The sequence below is a fragment of the Ochotona princeps genome, chromosome 14, assembly GCF_030435755.1.
Source record: "Ochotona princeps isolate mOchPri1 chromosome 14, mOchPri1.hap1, whole genome shotgun sequence".
Classification (NCBI taxonomy): domain Eukaryota; kingdom Metazoa; phylum Chordata; class Mammalia; order Lagomorpha; family Ochotonidae; genus Ochotona; species Ochotona princeps.
The window spans coordinates 63,264,237-63,288,150 of record NC_080845.1 but is presented as its reverse complement, the minus strand read 5'-3'; the positions used below and the strand labels follow the sequence as shown (position 1 = coordinate 63,288,150).

The window sequence follows — 23,914 nt, the reverse complement described above, 5'->3', positions numbered from 1 at the left end:
CAGGGGAAACCACTCTTTCGGAAAATGTAGACTGAAGCCCTTGTGTTATATTGCATCTACGCACTGAAATAACACCTCCATGGCTATCTCTTATGGGTCAGATATTGGCTGGCAGAGCAAAGACTTCTGTGCTGAGGCCTATCCATAAAACTCAGTGCAAGAGATCTCTCTCCCAGGAATTGAACAGCACCAAAAGTAAAAATGGCTTGGAAGTCATCTTTGAAAATAATGCTTATCGCCGGGTGCGGTGGCGCACGCCTATAGTCCCAGCTACTCGGGAGGCTGAGGCCAGAGGATCGCTTGAGTCCAGGAGTTCTGGGCTGTAGTGCGCTATGCCGATCGGGTGTCCGCACTAAGTTCGGCATCACTATGGTGACCTCCCGGGAGCGGGGGACCACCAGGTTGTCTAAGCAGGGGTGAACTGGCCCAGGTTGGAAAATAATGCTTATCCGGAAAATGACCATTATTTAAGGCTAACAGTACAATCAGATTTTATCCAAAGTCATTCCATCCCATACACTAAAGGAATGGCAGCTGTTCATTTCCATGGTATTAAAAAATAATAACACTTTGGGCCTGGCGTGATAGCGTAGTGGTTAAAATCCTTGCCTAGCACGCGCCGGGATCCCATGTGGGCGCTGGTTCTAGTCCCGGCTGCCCCGCTTCCCATCCAGCTCCCTGCCTGTGGCATGGGAGGGCAGTCGAGGATGGCCCAAGGCCTTGGGTTCCTGCACACGCGTTGGAGACCCAAAAGAGGCTCTTGGCTTCAGACTGGCTCAGCTCCAGCTGTTTCGGCTGCTTGGGGAGTGAACCATCGGATGGAGGATCTTCCTCTCTGTCTCCTCTCTTCTCTGTATATCTGCCTTTCCAATAAAAATAGAGAAATCTCTAAAAAATAATAATAATAACACTTCCATAAAAGCTTTAGCAATAAAAAGGTTACTTATTCTGTAATATTACTTATTTTGTGTTCTTCAACACATAGAAAAAAAACACAAATGTGACCAAACACTATCAAAAAACTGGCTACTAAAACTGTTAAAAATATCACAATGCTAGAGGAGTGTGAATCACACTAATTGCACTGCAGGACAGTGTGCAGGAAGGCTCATCTCTGCTCACCAGTAGCACAGGTCGTTGTTCTTCAGCAGCTGGTCCACCATGTGCTCCACTCGTACAAACCAGCTGGGCACTGCCTTGTAAATCAGGGGTGTGTCTGACCTGGGAGCAGAAATGCAGACACAGCTAGTCAGACCACGAAGATACTCTGCTGTTCACATTACCACTAGCTACCTGGCTGTCCATTAGGAAGCATTTTTACTACAGAAAACAATCCAGTCTTTTGAGATCAAAGCAAAAGAAAATGAACAAATGAACAAGAACAGAAAGGAAAATAAAATTCTATACATGATAGCCGTTCAAGGAATGAATCAACATCACCAAGTGTGGGAGCCGAATCTGAGTTCCTTGAACCTTCAAATTTCACCTCTACTGTCAAAAAAACATCTTGTATCACAACTGGATACTACATTAAATGTCTCCATTAAAAACCATTACAACAACAAAAAGAGTTATGTATTTCTGTTCTTTCTTGCCAAGCTTCCGAGGAAGACAACTTAAAACTTTGCTAAAAACAAAGAGGGCAAGCTTTAGAACGCCAACTGCCAAGGACGCCTCAAGCCAGACACCATGAACGCAAAGGCACGGACACCCAGTCTTTGCTTCCTGACCTCCAGCAGAAAGGGTAGCTGTGAGTGAAGGTGCTGGCAACAAGAAGTCGGTCCTGTTCCTTCAACGTCTTGATGATATTTTTATCAGCATCCTGTCGGAAAATTAAGATTTTGCCATTCAAACCTCCTGAAATACTCAACATCATTATACCATTAATATCTGGTATTTTGTCACAAATCAAAGGAACAAAGAACACATATATCATTTTAAAATACTATCCATGAGTGTTTGGTCTGTGACTAAGATGCCTATGTAGTAGGCACAGCACAGTGGCTCAGTGGCTAAATCTTTTCCTGGCAAGTGCCAGGATCCCACATGGCTACTGGTTGGTTCATGGCCCAGGTGCTTTGCTTCCCATACAACTCCGTGCTTGCGGCCTAGGAAAGCAGCTGAGGATGGCCCAAAGCCTTGGGACCCTGCACCTACGTGGGAGACCCAGAAGAAGTGCCAGGTTTCAGACCAGCCAAGCTCTGGCCATTGAGGCCACTTGGGGAGTGAACCAGTGGATAGATCATTCCCTTTCTACCTCTACCTCCTTCGCTCATAAATCTGCCTTGCCAATAAAAACAAAACTTATTTTTTAAAGATGTGTATGTGTCAGGGAGCCTAGGTCCTGCCCCAGTGCTGCTCTCAATTTCGGCTTCTGCTAATCGGACCTTGGGAGGCAGCGAGGACAGCATAACTACTTGGGTCGTTGCCATCAAGGTGAGAGACCTGGCCATTTCGAGTATTTGGTGAATAAACCTACAGACATGAGTCCTCTCTCTCCCTCAAGAAGATAAACCACTGGCCCTTTTTGTTGTTGTATTTTTGTACCTCAGCTACTTAGAGCAGAAAGTAGTTTTATACTACTTAAGGTTGTGAAGTTCTCAAGCAGGAAAGATAACTCTAAGGTCACAAAGCTGCTACAGCAGATGGAAATCAGAGCCCAGTGTCTGAGTGTCAACCTGAAACCAGACCATCTTCCTTTAAAGACACAGGATGCCATCATTTTATATGCCAAAAAAAAAATGCCCAAAAGTTATTTCCTAGGTGAATTACAATACAATTACAAAAGATGGAGTTTAACTTGAAGTTGCATTACTTTTCAAACAGAGAAAAAAGAAAAACTGACTGATAAAAGAAAAAGATTGGCATGGTCTACGCCACACAGATTACAGACCTTAACATACTGTCCTGCAAAATGGGCCACTTCTGCGGTGAAGCAGCCTGACGCATCCACAGGGCAAATGGGGAGTGAATCTTTCTGAATGATGTTGAAGTCCATGCAGACCCGATAGTCATCCTGGGAAAAGACAAAGGGTGGGAGAAAAACACTAAAACATTTCAAGTATGAATGAGAGGCAGGAGGAAAGCAAGAGGTGATTGACAAATAGTAGAGAATTTTTCGCTATTCTTATAATCAACGTTATCCCCGTAACTGAAAGCGACACAGGGACCATTCAAGGAACAGTCACATCTAGACAGGGACTAGGCCATTCATCCCAATCTTTGCAACCAACATTACAGAGATTCCCACTAAGTGAGAAGGCACATGACAAATACGAATGACTTAGAACTAAATCAAAGCCGTGTTTTAGCAGTAGCACAAATATACAATCGAAACAGCAAATACATGCATGTTAATTTCATATACTGTACATGCGGATTTACATCCTGATGAATGATAGCCCAAAGTTTGGCAATACTCATTTGATAGGAAGCATTCACTTTTCCACAAAGATAAACTGTACCTCGCATGGCACAGATGCCTCATGATGCTTTAGGGATGAATTTAAAGTGGGTCAACAATAATTATTTAACACTTAGAAATCTGCACATCAGGAGCCAGTGCTGTGGCATAGTGGATAAAGCTGCTGCCTGCCACACCCTGCTAATGTGTGTGGGAAAGCAAAGTAAGATGGTCCAAAGGCTTGGGTTCCTGCACCCCACATGGGAGGCCTAGAAGCTCTTAGCTGTGACCTGGCCCAGCTCCGGCAATTGTAACCCCTGGGAGAGTGAACCAGTGGATGGAGGATCTCTCGTCTCTTCTGCTCCCTGTTATAACTCTATCAAATAAATCTTTAAAATCTTTAAAACAGGGCCTGGCAGCGTGGTCTAGCGGCTAAAGTCCTCGCCTTGAATGCGCCAGGATCCCATATGGGCGCCGGTTCTAATCCCGGTGGCTCCAATTCCCATCCAGCTCCCTGCTTGTGACCTGGGAAAGCAGCCGAGGACGGCCCAATGCATTGGGACCCTGCACCCGTGTGGGAGACCCGGAAGGGGTTCCAGGTTCCCGGCTTCGGATTGGCGCAGCACCGGACGTTGCGGCTCACTTGGGGAGTGAATCATCGGATGGAAGATCTTCCTCTCTGTCTCTCCTCCTCTCTGTATATCTTACTTTGTAATAAAAATAAATAATAAATAAATCTTTTAAAAAAAAATCTTTAAAACAAATTGCTAGCCAGTACTCTGAGCACTTTGCCACACTAGCTCATTTGATCTTTTTGAAAAGAGAACAGAAAAAACTAAATTTTCACCAAATCACCTCTTGCATAAACTAGCCATCAATTTCATCTTCTAGAAGAGAAAATTGAGGCACAAAGAAATCTCCCCCTTTCCAATAAATAAGATAAAAATCTTCCAAAAAAAAAAAAATAAAAAAGAAAACAACCTACAGTCTAAAATGAAAAAGTGATCTTTTTATTACCTACTATCAGCGAAGTAACCATACCAAGGGACCCCAACATTATTAACAACCGGAGTAGAGAATGCTAAACTGCCTGTTGTGGTGCCCATTTCTGATCTGTCTAGGTCCCTGCTATGCTCCTGGGCAGAAACATAGGATGGTTCAAGCACTTATGTCCATACTACCCAGCTGGAAGACTCAGATGGAGCTTCCCGATTGGGGTCTAGCCCAACCATGTCTGCTTGCAGGCATTTGGAGGGGAGTGAATCAGCTAATGGAAGCTCTTTCTCTACTTATTCTTTCACATGACCTTTCAAATCAATCAATCTTTAAGCTGATATTTGATTAGTTCCTAAAATTCATGAATATTAGCAATCTGAATATATATATTGGATATTAAGTAATACTTAAAAACCGATTGCTTTATTGCATATAAACAACAATGGTATGATAGCTACATTAAAATTCAAAGCCGTTGGGCCAGTGCTGAAGGACAGCAGGTTAAGCTTTGATGGAGCTGTATCCCATGAGTTTTCTTTTTTTTTTTTTTTTAAAGATTTTATTATTATTGGAAAGCCGGATATACAGAGAGGAGGAGAGACAGAGAGGAAGATCTTCCATCCGATGATTCACTCCCCAAGTGAGCCACAACGGGCCAGTGCGTGCTGATCCGAACCCGGGAACCAGGAACCTCTTCCGGGTCTCCCACACGGGTGCAGGGTCCCAATGCTTTGGGCCATCCTCGACTGCTTTCCCAGACCACAAGCAGGGAGCTGGTATCCCATGAGTTTTCATGTGCGTTACTCTACCTTCGATCCAGACCCCTGCTAAAATAAAGTTCTTAGGAAAGCAGCAGAGGATGACCCAAATGCTTAAGCCTCTGCACTCCAATGAGAGACCTGGAAGAAGCTATTGGCTTCTGAAAAGCTCAGCTGTAGCTTCTGCAGCCATTGAAGAAGTGAAATCCAGGTTCAGCATAGTAACCTAGCAACTGAAATCCTCACCTTGCATGCACCGGGATGCCATAGGGGTGCCAGTGCTAATCCCGGTGGCCCTACTTCCCATCCAGCTCTGTGGCCTGGGAAAGCAGTCTACTTGATATTTCTAAAAAAGCTTGAAGGATAGGAAAGACTAGACAGAGGGGCTGGTGTTGTGGTGGAGCAGCTAAACTACCATTTGCGATGGCCACAAGCTCAAGTACCTCCCCTCTAATGCACCTGAGCAGCACATGAAGGCTCAAGGACTTGGGGTCCCTGCTACTCACATAGGAGACCCAGAGGGGCCTTCTGGCTCCCTCCCACTGGGGCCTGGCCCAACTCTGTTTTCTGCGGCCATTTGGGGAGTGAACCAAAAGGTGGAAGATTTCTGTCATGTTGCCTTTCAAGCAAACAAATCTTAGACCATGGTTTTTGATTTTTTTTTTTTAAACATTTATTTTTTGTTGGAAAGTCAGATTTACAGAGAGGGAAAACAGAAATATCTTCTGTTGGTTAATTCACTCCCCAAGTGTTTGCAATTACCGGGAGTCAGGAGCCAGGAGCTTCTTCCAGGTCTCCCACAAAGTGCTTTGAGCTGTCCTTGACTACTTTCCCAGGCCACAAGCAGAGAGCTGCATGGGAAAGGGCACAGTGGAGCCCATATGGGAATCTGGTGTGGACAACGCAAGGAGTTAGCCACTAGGGTAACGCTGAACCTAGTTTGTTGCTTCTTAGAACAAAGTCATGTTTCAAACCTTTCTCACTCATAAAGTGATTAAGCCTGTGTGTGCATCTCACTAAGAATAAGGCATTATTCTGTGCCTGATTCCACTTCATCCAAATAGTTATCCCAACAGCAGGACTCTAAGACATGAGGTTTACACAGAAGGTTATCCAGGCAAGTTGAAAACCTTGCCCAGGAACTAACTTCCCAATAGTCAGGGTCAAGGAGAAAGGTTAGAACTGATTCATTCTCAAGCACATGCCATTAATTCCTATGTTATTGTGCTTTTATCTATATAATAATCACATGAAATAGAACGCATCTTTGAAAAAAATCATGGCCCGGCACGATAGCGTTGTGGTTAAAGTCCTTGCCTTACACACGCCAGGATCCCATATTGGCGCCAGTTCTAACCCCGGCAGCCCTGCTTCCCATCCAGCTCCCTGCTTGTGACCTGGGAAAGCAGCCGAGGACGGCCCAATGCATTGGGACCCTGCACCCGTGTGGGAGACCCGGAAGAGGTTCCAGGTTCCCGGCTTCGGATTGGCGCAGCACCGGACGTTGCGGCTCACTTGGGGAGTGAATCATCGGATGGAAGATCTTCCTCTCTGTCTCTCCTCCTCTCTGTATATCTTACTTTGTAATAAAAATAAATAATAAATAAATCTTTTAAAAAAAAATCTTTAAAACAAATTGCTAGCCAGTACTCTGAGCACTTTGCCACACTAGCTCATTTGATCTTTTTGAAAAGAGAACAGAAAAAACTAAATTTTCACCAAATCACCTCTTGCATAAACTAGCCATCAATTTCATCTTCTAGAAGAGAAAATTGAGGCACAAAGAAATCTCCCCCTTTCCAATAAATAAGATAAAAATCTTCCAAAAAAAAAAAAAATAAAAAAGAAAACAACCTACAGTCTAAAATGAAAAAGTGATCTTTTTATTACCTACTATCAGCGAAGTAACCATACCAAGGGACCCCAACATTATTAACAACCGGAGTAGAGAATGCTAAACTGCCTGTTGTGGTGCCCATTTCTGATCTGTCTAGGTCCCTGCTATGCTCCTGGGCAGAAACATAGGATGGTTCAAGCACTTATGTCCATACTACCCAGCTGGAAGACTCAGATGGAGCTTCCCGATTGGGGTCTAGCCCAACCATGTCTGCTTGCAGGCATTTGGAGGGGAGTGAATCAGCTAATGGAAGCTCTTTCTCTACTTATTCTTTCACATGACCTTTCAAATCAATCAATCTTTAAGCTGATATTTGATTAGTTCCTAAAATTCATGAATATTAGCAATCTGAATATATATATTGGATATTAAGTAATACTTAAAAACCGATTGCTTTATTGCATATAAACAACAATGGTATGATAGCTACATTAAAATTCAAAGCCGTTGGGCCAGTGCTGAAGGACAGCAGGTTAAGCTTTGATGGAGCTGTATCCCATGAGTTTTCTTTTTTTTTTTTTTTAAAGATTTTATTATTATTGGAAAGCCGGATATACAGAGAGGAGGAGAGACAGAGAGGAAGATCTTCCATCCGATGATTCACTCCCCAAGTGAGCCACAACGGGCCAGTGCGTGCTGATCCGAACCCGGGAACCAGGAACCTCTTCCGGGTCTCCCACACGGGTGCAGGGTCCCAATGCTTTGGGCCATCCTCGACTGCTTTCCCAGACCACAAGCAGGGAGCTGGTATCCCATGAGTTTTCATGTGCGTTACTCTACCTTCGATCCAGACCCCTGCTAAAATAAAGTTCTTGGGAAAGCAGCAGAGGATGACCCAAATGCTTAAGCCTCTGCACTCCAATGAGAGACCTGGAAGAAGCTATTGGCTTCTGAAAAGCTCAGCTGTAGCTTCTGCAGCCATTGAAGAAGTGAAATCCAGGTTCAGCATAGTAACCTAGCAACTGAAATCCTCACCTTGCATGCACCGGGATGCCATAGGGGTGCCAGTGCTAATCCCGGTGGCCCTACTTCCCATCCAGCTCTGTGGCCTGGGAAAGCAGTCTACTTGATATTTCTAAAAAAGCTTGAAGGATAGGAAAGACTAGACAGAGGGGCTGGTGTTGTGGTGGAGCAGCTAAACTACCATTTGCGATGGCCACAAGCTCAAGTACCTCCCCTCTAATGCACCTGAGCAGCACATGAAGGCTCAAGGACTTGGGGTCCCTGCTACTCACATAGGAGACCCAGAGGGGCCTTCTGGCTCCCTCCCACTGGGGCCTGGCCCAACTCTGTTTTCTGCGGCCATTTGGGGAGTGAACCAAAAGGTGGAAGATTTCTGTCATGTTGCCTTTCAAGCAAACAAATCTTAGACCATGGTTTTTGATTTTTTTTTTTTAAACATTTATTTTTTGTTGGAAAGTCAGATTTACAGAGAGGGAAAACAGAAATATCTTCTGTTGGTTAATTCACTCCCCAAGTGTTTGCAATTACCGGGAGTCAGGAGCCAGGAGCTTCTTCCAGGTCTCCCACAAAGTGCTTTGAGCTGTCCTTGACTACTTTCCCAGGCCACAAGCAGAGAGCTGCATGGGAAAGGGCACAGTGGAGCCCATATGGGAATCTGGTGTGGACAACGCAAGGAGTTAGCCACTAGGGTAACGCTGAACCTAGTTTGTTGCTTCTTAGAACAAAGTCATGTTTCAAACCTTTCTCACTCATAAAGTGATTAAGCCTGTGTGTGCATCTCACTAAGAATAAGGCATTATTCTGTGCCTGATTCCACTTCATCCAAATAGTTATCCCAACAGCAGGACTCTAAGACATGAGGTTTACACAGAAGGTTATCCAGGCAAGTTGAAAACCTTGCCCAGGAACTAACTTCCCAATAGTCAGGGTCAAGGAGAAAGGTTAGAACTGATTCATTCTCAAGCACATGCCATTAATTCCTATGTTATTGTGCTTTTATCTATATAATAATCACATGAAATAGAACGCATCTTTGAAAAAAATCATGGCCCGGCACGATAGCGTTGTGGTTAAAGTCCTTGCCTTACACACGCCAGGATCCCATATTGGCGCCAGTTCTAACCCCGGCAGCCCTGCTTCCCATCCAGCTCCCTGCTTGTGACCTGGGAAAGCAGCCGAGGACGGCCCAATGCATTGGGACCCTGCACCCGTGTGGGAGACCCGGAAGAGGTTCCAGGTTCCCGGCTTCGGATTGGCGCAGCACCGGACGTTGCGGCTCACTTGGGGAGTGAATCATCGGATGGAAGATCTTCCTCTCTGTCTCTCCTCCTCTCTGTATATCTTACTTTGTAATAAAAATAAATAATAAATAAATCTTTTAAAAAAAAATCTTTAAAACAAATTGCTAGCCAGTACTCTGAGCACTTTGCCACACTAGCTCATTTGATCTTTTTGAAAAGAGAACAGAAAAAACTAAATTTTCACCAAATCACCTCTTGCATAAACTAGCCATCAATTTCATCTTCTAGAAGAGAAAATTGAGGCACAAAGAAATCTCCCCCTTTCCAATAAATAAGATAAAAATCTTCCAAAAAAAAAAAAAAATAAAAAAGAAAACAACCTACAGTCTAAAATGAAAAAGTGATCTTTTTATTACCTACTATCAGCGAAGTAACCATACCAAGGGACCCCAACATTATTAACAACCGGAGTAGAGAATGCTAAACTGCCTGTTGTGGTGCCCATTTCTGATCTGTCTAGGTCCCTGCTATGCTCCTGGGCAGAAACATAGGATGGTTCAAGCACTTATGTCCATACTACCCAGCTGGAAGACTCAGATGGAGCTTCCCGATTGGGGTCTAGCCCAACCATGTCTGCTTGCAGGCATTTGGAGGGGAGTGAATCAGCTAATGGAAGCTCTTTCTCTACTTATTCTTTCACATGACCTTTCAAATCAATCAATCTTTAAGCTGATATTTGATTAGTTCCTAAAATTCATGAATATTAGCAATCTGAATATATATATTGGATATTAAGTAATACTTAAAAACCGATTGCTTTATTGCATATAAACAACAATGGTATGATAGCTACATTAAAATTCAAAGCCGTTGGGCCAGTGCTGAAGGACAGCAGGTTAAGCTTTGATGGAGCTGTATCCCATGAGTTTTCTTTTTTTTTTTTTTTTAAAGATTTTATTATTATTGGAAAGCCGGATATACAGAGAGGAGGAGAGACAGAGAGGAAGATCTTCCATCCGATGATTCACTCCCCAAGTGAGCCACAACGGGCCAGTGCGTGCTGATCCGAACCCGGGAACCAGGAACCTCTTCCGGGTCTCCCACACGGGTGCAGGGTCCCAATGCTTTGGGCCATCCTCGACTGCTTTCCCAGACCACAAGCAGGGAGCTGGTATCCCATGAGTTTTCATGTGCGTTACTCTACCTTCGATCCAGACCCCTGCTAAAATAAAGTTCTTGGGAAAGCAGCAGAGGATGACCCAAATGCTTAAGCCTCTGCACTCCAATGAGAGACCTGGAAGAAGCTATTGGCTTCTGAAAAGCTCAGCTGTAGCTTCTGCAGCCATTGAAGAAGTGAAATCCAGGTTCAGCATAGTAACCTAGCAACTGAAATCCTCACCTTGCATGCACCGGGATGCCATAGGGGTGCCAGTGCTAATCCCGGTGGCCCTACTTCCCATCCAGCTCTGTGGCCTGGGAAAGCAGTCTACTTGATATTTCTAAAAAAGCTTGAAGGATAGGAAAGACTAGACAGAGGGGCTGGTGTTGTGGTGGAGCAGCTAAACTACCATTTGCGATGGCCACAAGCTCAAGTACCTCCCCTCTAATGCACCTGAGCAGCACATGAAGGCTCAAGGACTTGGGGTCCCTGCTACTCACATAGGAGACCCAGAGGGGCCTTCTGGCTCCCTCCCACTGGGGCCTGGCCCAACTCTGTTTTCTGCGGCCATTTGGGGAGTGAACCAAAAGGTGGAAGATTTCTGTCATGTTGCCTTTCAAGCAAACAAATCTTAGACCATGGTTTTTGATTTTTTTTTTTTAAACATTTATTTTTTGTTGGAAAGTCAGATTTACAGAGAGGGAAAACAGAAATATCTTCTGTTGGTTAATTCACTCCCCAAGTGTTTGCAATTACCGGGAGTCAGGAGCCAGGAGCTTCTTCCAGGTCTCCCACAAAGTGCTTTGAGCTGTCCTTGACTACTTTCCCAGGCCACAAGCAGAGAGCTGCATGGGAAAGGGCACAGTGGAGCCCATATGGGAATCTGGTGTGGACAACGCAAGGAGTTAGCCACTAGGGTAACGCTGAACCTAGTTTGTTGCTTCTTAGAACAAAGTCATGTTTCAAACCTTTCTCACTCATAAAGTGATTAAGCCTGTGTGTGCATCTCACTAAGAATAAGGCATTATTCTGTGCCTGATTCCACTTCATCCAAATAGTTATCCCAACAGCAGGACTCTAAGACATGAGGTTTACACAGAAGGTTATCCAGGCAAGTTGAAAACCTTGCCCAGGAACTAACTTCCCAATAGTCAGGGTCAAGGAGAAAGGTTAGAACTGATTCATTCTCAAGCACATGCCATTAATTCCTATGTTATTGTGCTTTTATCTATATAATAATCACATGAAATAGAACGCATCTTTGAAAAAAATCATGGCCCGGCACGATAGCGTTGTGGTTAAAGTCCTTGCCTTACACACGCCAGGATCCCATATTGGCGCCAGTTCTAACCCCGGCAGCCCTGCTTCCCATCCAGCTCCCTGCTTGTGACCTGGGAAAGCAGCCGAGGACGGCCCAATGCATTGGGACCCTGCACCCGTGTGGGAGACCCGGAAGAGGTTCCAGGTTCCCGGCTTCGGATTGGCGCAGCACCGGACGTTGCGGCTCACTTGGGGAGTGAATCATCGGATGGAAGATCTTCCTCTCTGTCTCTCCTCCTCTCTGTATATCTTACTTTGTAATAAAAATAAATAATAAATAAATCTTTTAAAAAAAAATCTTTAAAACAAATTGCTAGCCAGTACTCTGAGCACTTTGCCACACTAGCTCATTTGATCTTTTTGAAAAGAGAACAGAAAAAACTAAATTTTCACCAAATCACCTCTTGCATAAACTAGCCATCAATTTCATCTTCTAGAAGAGAAAATTGAGGCACAAAGAAATCTCCCCCTTTCCAATAAATAAGATAAAAATCTTCCAAAAAAAAAAAAAATAAAAAAGAAAACAACCTACAGTCTAAAATGAAAAAGTGATCTTTTTATTACCTACTATCAGCGAAGTAACCATACCAAGGGACCCCAACATTATTAACAACCGGAGTAGAGAATGCTAAACTGCCTGTTGTGGTGCCCATTTCTGATCTGTCTAGGTCCCTGCTATGCTCCTGGGCAGAAACATAGGATGGTTCAAGCACTTATGTCCATACTACCCAGCTGGAAGACTCAGATGGAGCTTCCCGATTGGGGTCTAGCCCAACCATGTCTGCTTGCAGGCATTTGGAGGGGAGTGAATCAGCTAATGGAAGCTCTTTCTCTACTTATTCTTTCACATGACCTTTCAAATCAATCAATCTTTAAGCTGATATTTGATTAGTTCCTAAAATTCATGAATATTAGCAATCTGAATATATATATTGGATATTAAGTAATACTTAAAAACCGATTGCTTTATTGCATATAAACAACAATGGTATGATAGCTACATTAAAATTCAAAGCCGTTGGGCCAGTGCTGAAGGACAGCAGGTTAAGCTTTGATGGAGCTGTATCCCATGAGTTTTCTTTTTTTTTTTTTTTTAAAGATTTTATTATTATTGGAAAGCCGGATATACAGAGAGGAGGAGAGACAGAGAGGAAGATCTTCCATCCGATGATTCACTCCCCAAGTGAGCCACAACGGGCCAGTGCGTGCTGATCCGAACCCGGGAACCAGGAACCTCTTCCGGGTCTCCCACACGGGTGCAGGGTCCCAATGCTTTGGGCCATCCTCGACTGCTTTCCCAGACCACAAGCAGGGAGCTGGTATCCCATGAGTTTTCATGTGCGTTACTCTACCTTCGATCCAGACCCCTGCTAAAATAAAGTTCTTGGGAAAGCAGCAGAGGATGACCCAAATGCTTAAGCCTCTGCACTCCAATGAGAGACCTGGAAGAAGCTATTGGCTTCTGAAAAGCTCAGCTGTAGCTTCTGCAGCCATTGAAGAAGTGAAATCCAGGTTCAGCATAGTAACCTAGCAACTGAAATCCTCACCTTGCATGCACCGGGATGCCATAGGGGTGCCAGTGCTAATCCCGGTGGCCCTACTTCCCATCCAGCTCTGTGGCCTGGGAAAGCAGTCTACTTGATATTTCTAAAAAAGCTTGAAGGATAGGAAAGACTAGACAGAGGGGCTGGTGTTGTGGTGGAGCAGCTAAACTACCATTTGCGATGGCCACAAGCTCAAGTACCTCCCCTCTAATGCACCTGAGCAGCACATGAAGGCTCAAGGACTTGGGGTCCCTGCTACTCACATAGGAGACCCAGAGGGGCCTTCTGGCTCCCTCCCACTGGGGCCTGGCCCAACTCTGTTTTCTGCGGCCATTTGGGGAGTGAACCAAAAGGTGGAAGATTTCTGTCATGTTGCCTTTCAAGCAAACAAATCTTAGACCATGGTTTTTGATTTTTTTTTTTTAAACATTTATTTTTTGTTGGAAAGTCAGATTTACAGAGAGGGAAAACAGAAATATCTTCTGTTGGTTAATTCACTCCCCAAGTGTTTGCAATTACCGGGAGTCAGGAGCCAGGAGCTTCTTCCAGGTCTCCCACAAAGTGCTTTGAGCTGTCCTTGACTACTTTCCCAGGCCACAAGCAGAGAGCTGCATGGGAAAGGGCACAGTGGAGCCCATATGGGAATCTGGTGTGGACAACGCAAGGAGTTAGCCACTAGGGTAACGCTGAACCTAGTTTGTTGCTTCTTAGAACAAAGTCATGTTTCAAACCTTTCTCACTCATAAAGTGATTAAGCCTGTGTGTGCATCTCACTAAGAATAAGGCATTATTCTGTGCCTGATTCCACTTCATCCAAATAGTTATCCCAACAGCAGGACTCTAAGACATGAGGTTTACACAGAAGGTTATCCAGGCAAGTTGAAAACCTTGCCCAGGAACTAACTTCCCAATAGTCAGGGTCAAGGAGAAAGGTTAGAACTGATTCATTCTCAAGCACATGCCATTAATTCCTATGTTATTGTGCTTTTATCTATATAATAATCACATGAAATAGAACGCATCTTTGAAAAAAATCATGGCCCGGCACGATAGCGTTGTGGTTAAAGTCCTTGCCTTACACACGCCAGGATCCCATATTGGCGCCAGTTCTAACCCCGGCAGCCCTGCTTCCCATCCAGCTCCCTGCTTGTGACCTGGGAAAGCAGCCGAGGACGGCCCAATGCATTGGGACCCTGCACCCGTGTGGGAGACCCGGAAGAGGTTCCAGGTTCCCGGCTTCGGATTGGCGCAGCACCGGACGTTGCGGCTCACTTGGGGAGTGAATCATCGGATGGAAGATCTTCCTCTCTGTCTCTCCTCCTCTCTGTATATCTTACTTTGTAATAAAAATAAATAATAAATAAATCTTTTAAAAAAAAATCTTTAAAACAAATTGCTAGCCAGTACTCTGAGCACTTTGCCACACTAGCTCATTTGATCTTTTTGAAAAGAGAACAGAAAAAACTAAATTTTCACCAAATCACCTCTTGCATAAACTAGCCATCAATTTCATCTTCTAGAAGAGAAAATTGAGGCACAAAGAAATCTCCCCCTTTCCAATAAATAAGATAAAAATCTTCCAAAAAAAAAAAAAAAAATAAAAAAGAAAACAACCTACAGTCTAAAATGAAAAAGTGATCTTTTTATTACCTACTATCAGCGAAGTAACCATACCAAGGGACCCCAACATTATTAACAACCGGAGTAGAGAATGCTAAACTGCCTGTTGTGGTGCCCATTTCTGATCTGTCTAGGTCCCTGCTATGCTCCTGGGCAGAAACATAGGATGGTTCAAGCACTTATGTCCATACTACCCAGCTGGAAGACTCAGATGGAGCTTCCCGATTGGGGTCTAGCCCAACCATGTCTGCTTGCAGGCATTTGGAGGGGAGTGAATCAGCTAATGGAAGCTCTTTCTCTACTTATTCTTTCACATGACCTTTCAAATCAATCAATCTTTAAGCTGATATTTGATTAGTTCCTAAAATTCATGAATATTAGCAATCTGAATATATATATTGGATATTAAGTAATACTTAAAAACCGATTGCTTTATTGCATATAAACAACAATGGTATGATAGCTACATTAAAATTCAAAGCCGTTGGGCCAGTGCTGAAGGACAGCAGGTTAAGCTTTGATGGAGCTGTATCCCATGAGTTTTCTTTTTTTTTTTTTTTTAAAGATTTTATTATTATTGGAAAGCCGGATATACAGAGAGGAGGAGAGACAGAGAGGAAGATCTTCCATCCGATGATTCACTCCCCAAGTGAGCCACAACGGGCCAGTGCGTGCTGATCCGAACCCGGGAACCAGGAACCTCTTCCGGGTCTCCCACACGGGTGCAGGGTCCCAATGCTTTGGGCCATCCTCGACTGCTTTCCCAGACCACAAGCAGGGAGCTGGTATCCCATGAGTTTTCATGTGCGTTACTCTACCTTCGATCCAGACCCCTGCTAAAATAAAGTTCTTGGGAAAGCAGCAGAGGATGACCCAAATGCTTAAGCCTCTGCACTCCAATGAGAGACCTGGAAGAAGCTATTGGCTTCTGAAAAGCTCAGCTGTAGCTTCTGCAGCCATTGAAGAAGTGAAATCCAGGTTCAGCATAGTAACCTAGCAACTGAAATCCTCACCTTGCATGCACCGGGATGCCATAGGGGTGCCAGTGCTAATCCCGGTGGCCCTACTTCCCATCCAGCTCTGTGGCCTGGGAAAGCAGTCTACTTGATATTTCTAAAAAAGCTTGAAGGATAGGAAAGACTAGACAGAGGGGCTGGTGTTGTGGTGGAGCAGCTAAACTACCATTTGCGATGGCCACAAGCTCAAGTACCTCCCCTCTAATGCACCTGAGCAGCACATGAAGGCTCAAGGACTTGGGGTCCCTGCTACTCACATAGGAGACCCAGAGGGGCCTTCTGGCTCCCTCCCACTGGGGCCTGGCCCAACTCTGTTTTCTGCGGCCATTTGGGGAGTGAACCAAAAGGTGGAAGATTTCTGTCATGTTGCCTTTCAAGCAAACAAATCTTAGACCATGGTTTTTGATTTTTTTTTTTTAAACATTTATTTTTTGTTGGAAAGTCAGATTTACAGAGAGGGAAAACAGAAATATCTTCTGTTGGTTAATTCACTCCCCAAGTGTTTGCAATTACCGGGAGTCAGGAGCCAGGAGCTTCTTCCAGGTCTCCCACAAAGTGCTTTGAGCTGTCCTTGACTACTTTCCCAGGCCACAAGCAGAGAGCTGCATGGGAAAGGGCACAGTGGAGCCCATATGGGAATCTGGTGTGGACAACGCAAGGAGTTAGCCACTAGGGTAACGCTGAACCTAGTTTGTTGCTTCTTAGAACAAAGTCATGTTTCAAACCTTTCTCACTCATAAAGTGATTAAGCCTGTGTGTGCATCTCACTAAGAATAAGGCATTATTCTGTGCCTGATTCCACTTCATCCAAATAGTTATCCCAACAGCAGGACTCTAAGACATGAGGTTTACACAGAAGGTTATCCAGGCAAGTTGAAAACCTTGCCCAGGAACTAACTTCCCAATAGTCAGGGTCAAGGAGAAAGGTTAGAACTGATTCATTCTCAAGCACATGCCATTAATTCCTATGTTATTGTGCTTTTATCTATATAATAATCACATGAAATAGAACGCATCTTTGAAAAAAATCATGGCCCGGCACGATAGCGTTGTGGTTAAAGTCCTTGCCTTACACACGCCAGGATCCCATATTGGCGCCAGTTCTAACCCCGGCAGCCCTGCTTCCCATCCAGCTCCCTGCTTGTGACCTGGGAAAGCAGCCGAGGACGGCCCAATGCATTGGGACCCTGCACCCGTGTGGGAGACCCGGAAGAGGTTCCAGGTTCCCGGCTTCGGATTGGCGCAGCACCGGACGTTGCGGCTCACTTGGGGAGTGAATCATCGGATGGAAGATCTTCCTCTCTGTCTCTCCTCCTCTCTGTATATCTTACTTTGTAATAAAAATAAATAATAAATAAATCTTTTAAAAAAAAATCTTTAAAACAAATTGCTAGCCAGTACTCTGAGCACTTTGCCACACTAGCTCATTTGATCTTTTTGAAAAGAGAACAGAAAAAACTAAATTTTCACCAAATCACCTCTTGCATAAACTAGCCATCAATTTCATCTTCTAGAAGAGAAAATTGAGGCACAAAGAAATCTCCCCCTTTCCAATAAATAAGATAAAAATCTTCCAAAAAAAAAAAAAAAAATAAAAAAGAAAACAACCTACAGTCTAAAATGAAAAAGTGATCTTTTTATTACCTACTATCAGCGAAGTAACCATACCAAGGGACCCCAACATTATTAACAACCGGAGTAGAGAATGCTAAACTGCCTGTTGTGGTGCCCATTTCTGATCTGTCTAGGTCCCTGCTATGCTCCTGGGCAGAAACATAGGATGGTTCAAGCACTTATGTCCATACTACCCAGCTGGAAGACTCAGATGGAGCTTCCCGATTGGGGTCTAGCCCAACCATGTCTGCTTGCAGGCATTTGGAGGGGAGTGAATCAGCTAATGGAAGCTCTTTCTCTACTTATTCTTTCACATGACCTTTCAAATCAATCAATCTTTAAGCTGATATTTGATTAGTTCCTAAAATTCATGAATATTAGCAATCTGAATATATATATTGGATATTAAGTAATACTTAAAAACCGATTGCTTTATTGCATATAAACAACAATGGTATGATAGCTACATTAAAATTCAAAGCCGTTGGGCCAGTGCTGAAGGACAGCAGGTTAAGCTTTGATGGAGCTGTATCCCATGAGTTTTCTTTTTTTTTTTTTTTTTAAAGATTTTATTATTATTGGAAAGCCGGATATACAGAGAGGAGGAGAGACAGAGAGGAAGATCTTCCATCCGATGATTCACTCCCCAAGTGAGCCACAACGGGCCAGTGCGTGCTGATCCGAACCCGGGAACCAGGAACCTCTTCCGGGTCTCCCACACGGGTGCAGGGTCCCAATGCTTTGGGCCATCCTCGACTGCTTTCCCAGACCACAAGCAGGGAGCTGGTATCCCATGAGTTTTCATGTGCGTTACTCTACCTTCGATCCAGACCCCTGCTAAAATAAAGTTCTTGGGAAAGCAGCAGAGGATGACCCAAATGCTTAAGCCTCTGCACTCCAATGAGAGACCTGGAAGAAGCTATTGGCTTCTGAAAAGCTCAGCTGTAGCTTCTGCAGCCATTGAAGAAGTGAAATCCAGGTTCAGCATAGTAACCTAGCAACTGAAATCCTCACCTTGCATGCACCGGGATGCCATAGGGGTGCCAGTGCTAATCCCGGTGGCCCTACTTCCCATCCAGCTCTGTGGCCTGGGAAAGCAGTCTACTTGATATTTCTAAAAAAGCTTGAAGGATAGGAAAGACTAGACAGAGGGGCTGGTGTTGTGGTGGAGCAGCTAAACTACCATTTGCGATGGCCACAAGCTCAAGTACCTCCCCTCTAATGCACCTGAGCAGCACATGAAGGCTCAAGGACTTGGGGTCCCTGCTACTCACATAGGAGACCCAGAGGGGCCTTCTGGCTCCCTCCCACTGGGGCCTGGCCCAACTCTGTTTTCTGCGGCCATTTGGGGAGTGAACCAAAAGGTGGAAGATTTCTGTCATGTTGCCTTTCAAGCAAACAAATCTTAGACCATGGTTTTTGATTTTTTTTTTTTAAACATTTATTTTTTGTTGGAAAGTCAGATTTACAGAGAGGGAAAACAGAAATATCTTCTGTTGGTTAATTCACTCCCCAAGTGTTTGCAATTACCGGGAGTCAGGAGCCAGGAGCTTCTTCCAGGTCTCCCACAAAGTGCTTTGAGCTGTCCTTGACTACTTTCCCAGGCCACAAGCAGAGAGCTGCATGGGAAAGGGCACAGTGGAGCCCATATGGGAATCTGGTGTGGACAACGCAAGGAGTTAGCCACTAGGGTAACGCTGAACCTAGTTTGTTGCTTCTTAGAACAAAGTCATGTTTCAAACCTTTCTCACTCATAAAGTGATTAAGCCTGTGTGTGCATCTCACTAAGAATAAGGCATTATTCTGTGCCTGATTCCACTTCATCCAAATAGTTATCCCAACAGCAGGACTCTAAGACATGAGGTTTACACAGAAGGTTATCCAGGCAAGTTGAAAACCTTGCCCAGGAACTAACTTCCCAATAGTCAGGGTCAAGGAGAAAGGTTAGAACTGATTCATTCTCAAGCACATGCCATTAATTCCTATGTTATTGTGCTTTTATCTATATAATAATCACATGAAATAGAACGCATCTTTGAAAAAAATCATGGCCCGGCACGATAGCGTTGTGGTTAAAGTCCTTGCCTTACACACGCCAGGATCCCATATTGGCGCCAGTTCTAACCCCGGCAGCCCTGCTTCCCATCCAGCTCCCTGCTTGTGGCCTGGGAAAGCAGTCGAGGACGGCCCAAAGCCTTGGGACCCTGTACCCACGTGGGAGAACTGGAGGAGGTTCCTGGCTCCTGGCTTTGGATTGGCGCAGCACCAGCCGTTGTGGTCACTTGGGGAGTGAATCATTGGATGGAAGGGCTTGCTCTCTGTATATCTGACTTTGCAATAAAAATAAATAAATCTTAAAAAGAAAAAATCATGCTGAACAAAACAGGATAAAGTATAATGTGGAGGGAGGGTTCAGGCTTTTTTGATCATGTAGTATTTGGTCAATAGCACAGCAGAGCTGACAGGACAATTTGGGTTGATGACTGCAAGTTTCTAGGCATTAGTGAAAACTCTCCAAACTCTATACCCCAAGGTAGACATTTCTTGCTTATTAGATGACCATGAATACACAAAGACACAGCAGCGTCTGTGACCATTAAAGATGATATTCCCTCAACTGCCCCAGATTTCACTATTTTCACTAATATGCTCAAAATTTTCATGCCACCTTGTGGAAAGTGAGCTAGAAAAGTGGTCCAGCATGATGGGACACATGGCTCAAAGGTCCATGGAAAGTGCTCACTGACACTTAGCCCTCAACTGAGTCTGAAGATTCATGCTACTCACTGCGCCAAAGTAAGGAGCCTGGTGCACAACGCCCGTCCCTTCCTCCTCCTTCACGTAGTGGTCGACAAGCACAGTGAAAGCACCATTTTCTTTCATCTGGAAAAGAATTAATCACACATTGTCATACCATTATATTAACTTTACCAGTAAGAGCATGGCAGAAACTTGTATAGCTTGTAAAATTAATTTTTTTATTATTTTTTTATTTTTTTTTTTTAGAAAGAATTAATCAGGTTGGAAAAACAAAAGCAAGTATATGCTATATCCTTGCCATAAATAATGATCCATCACTTAAAAACAGGCACCAATGAGTATTGCAGCTCTTCCCGGCTCTGCCCATCACACACTCGTCCCTCACCTAAACCAGTGGGAGGTGTGCTGGTTGGGTGCTACATTCCCTATTGGCACAGGCCATTTCACCTTGACATTTGGTCAATCAACCACCTCAGCTATATGTTTGCAGCGAAAAACTGGACAAGGGGAAACTCTAAGATGGACTATGTCAACCAGTGGACTCTGCACCAGTCTCATCGAACCTGGATTGTTGCTGATGATATGTTGGAGCTTCTAATTGATCGAAGTGATGCTCTGCTGGCTCTGCTTTCAAACCTGAGACGGCCTCCCTAAGAGGCCGTTGAACTGGACTGGACAAGTGGGATGCCGGACTCTGTATGGTGTGAGCTTGTAATTAGGGAATCTCAACGGAACTTGAGCTGTGGTTATGCATCAAGGTGAAGGAACTCACCATGGGGGAAGGGTTTGGGGTGAATGGGGGAGAATCCCAGTACCTATGAAATTGTGTCATGTAATACAATGTAATTAATGAATAAATGAATAGAAAAAAAAAATAGGCACCAAGTATTCTTGGCTGCAGCACTTCTGATCCAGTTTCCTGCTACTACGCCTAGGAAAGCAGTGTACTGACATGGGAGATCTACACAAAGCTCCTGGCTCTTACTTTTGGTCTGGTCCAGCCCTGGATATGTGGCCATGTGGGGAGTGAACCAGTGGATGAAAAATCTCTGTCCCTGTCTGTGTTCCCCTACCTGTAACTCTACCTTCCAAGTAAATAACATTTTTTTTCCTTTTAAAGGATCTATTTTTGAGTTTTCATCAATCATAAAAAATGTACTTTTTAAATAATTCATTTCCAGATACATTTTTAATTACTGCACACAATTTGCTTTTCTTTCGCCTTGAATTATTTCATCATACAAGTAAAAACTCGGGATCCCATGTGGGTGCTGGTTCATGTCCCGCTTGCTCCACTTCCCTTCCAGCTCCCTTCTAGTGGCCTGGGAAAGCAGTCAAGGATGGCTAGGAGAGATACCCTTTTGTTACTTCGTCATATTCTTTGCTTTAACCAAACTGGTCATTTGTTGTCCTTTCTGTTTCAGTGAAAAAATTCTACATTAAGTGACTTTCACCCTGCGTTTCTATAATCCTGTGAAAAAATATTACTATTCACATGTGTAAAAAAATATTTTTGGCTTTAATTTCATTTCACAGATGAGCTAATTCAAAACTTATGCCATTCGTGATAGTAGTTTGGACTTGATTGCAACGAGGGCCTTTTGGTTCCAATATAACATTACTTTCAATTACAAGTTGGCACTTTATTTTTCAGGAATTTGAAACTAAAATTGGATACTATGGCTTTTTAATTACGGTAGTCTGCATCACTTTGAAATATTTTGGAAAGTTGGATATTGAAAGTGGTAAAAGGCATGTCTTCAATGCTTCAAATGTAAAGAGAGGATACCACATGGATCCTAAGGATCAGATGGCACAGTGAGCTTACAAGCATGTTACATGTCCAGAGTGTGGACCAAGGAAGGCCTCACTGGGTCCCTGTTCCTGGGGCCTCATCCAGACATCCCATGAGCCTCAGCACTGTCCCCTAGGCCATCTCTATCACCTCAGATACACTCAGTATTTCATGGGAAGTGTACTAAAGGTGCACATAAAATGGTTTATTTCCCTAAGTCAAAAAATTTGTAATCCTTGCCCAAAATTCACTCCCAGTGTCACATACCTCAGAAAGAATCCTAACAGTTACAGGCTATTTGACATGCTCAATGGTGTTATTGGTTAGGTGCAAATTATAGTCAACTGGAAATACCACTGACATTACAAGCTTGGGGCCCAACACAATAGCCCAGCAGCTACAGTCTGCACCTTGTATGTGCTGGGATCCCATATGGGCACCAGTGATAATCCCGGCAGCTCCACTTCCCATCCAGCTCCCTGTTTGTGGCCTGGAAAAGCAGTCGAGGACAGCCCAAAGCCTTGGGACCCTGCACCCCTGTGGGAGACCTGGAAGAGGCTCTGGGCTCCTGGTGTCAGATCGACTCAACTCTGGTCAATGCAGCCACTTGGGAAGTGAATCAACAGACAGAAGATCTCCTTCTCTGTCTCTCCTCCGCTCTGTATATCTGCCTTTCCAATAAAAAATAAAATAAATCTTAAAAAAAAAAAAAAAAACTAAGTTGTTAAATGCCTGAGCTCTGTCACATATAAAATGCCTACTCTGTTAACGTCCTGGGATTGAAATCTATGTGAAACATTTTACTCAAGCATGATCTGAAATTTGTAAAATAAATGACAGAAAAAATTTCTCCAAATTCAAAATATTCACAAAGTAAAATGCAGACCATAAGCAATGAAAACTGGATACACAAATAAAATAAAATGTAAAGCGACTTCTTACATAATTTGAGAAGTGTTTTCAAAAAATGTCCACACAATTTTAATTGTAAACAAAGAAGATGGAACAACTAAAATTTGTTAATACCATAGCTGCATTCATATGGAAAATGTAACTACAAGACAACACGAGTTTAATTCTGCACGTTGCTCCAGTTACCAAATAAATGGATGTGGACAGTGCCTGCATGAGACCCAAACTTACCTTCACAAAATAGTCAAACAGGGGCTTATATTTCTTGCCTTTGAGATAAGAGCCGGGAAACCTTGAAAAAAGGAGAAAGGCAAGATAAAATTTAGGTTAAAATAAAAGCAATGAAATTGTGCATCAAATCACCAGTCCCTCTGGCCTGCTTACTCCTTAGTCATTAATGTTGTAACACGCAATTTGAACATCTTAAGTATTAGTATTTAAAACTAAACTTGACTAACATGGCTTTTTGATAATAAAGATTCTGTCGTTTTTTTTTTTTTTTTCTCAGACTGAAGACACACACCTGAACTAGTTTGAATATTCACCTTTCAAGGAGCTCATAGTCACTCTCCGACTTGTAGAGGGCAGACAATCTGGCTTCCATTAAAATGAGGAACTTTCCTCGAGCAGTATCTACGAGAACAAGGCAAAGAGTGGACCTCAGTGATATTTAGAACTGACTGACTCTACACATGCAAGCATACAGATTTCTTTCTGCGTGGCTCCCAGGTCCCCTGTGGCTGGTATGCCCAGTAGACACCCTAACAGGAGCACCCTGAACAGCACTGTGATACGCTACCTCCCAGACACAGAAAAGGCAAAACCCAAAATGCAATCAGGTAGTTGATATTCATTCTAAGGAGATAAATCTTCATTTTCTCTATACAAAGTTATAGATCATCTCATGGACAAACCA

At 43.8% G+C, this 23,914-nt stretch overlaps 1 protein-coding gene across 1 annotated transcript in view; it reads right to left on the bottom strand.

Annotated features, from left to right (window-relative positions):
- IARS1 (isoleucyl-tRNA synthetase 1) overlaps positions 1-23,914 on the bottom strand; it is a 92,208-nt gene that overhangs the window by 47,523 nt on the left and 20,771 nt on the right. The window contains exons 8-13 of the mRNA XM_058672164.1: positions 23,544-23,631; positions 23,230-23,290; positions 20,319-20,414; positions 2,894-3,016; positions 1,731-1,822; positions 1,123-1,221 (exon numbers count right to left, since the gene is read on the bottom strand). Of these exons, the coding sequence (XP_058528147.1) occupies positions 1,123-1,221; positions 1,731-1,822; positions 2,894-3,016; positions 20,319-20,414; positions 23,230-23,290; positions 23,544-23,631 (559 nt within the window). The remainder of the gene's footprint in view (positions 1-1,122; positions 1,222-1,730; positions 1,823-2,893; positions 3,017-20,318; positions 20,415-23,229; positions 23,291-23,543; positions 23,632-23,914) is intronic.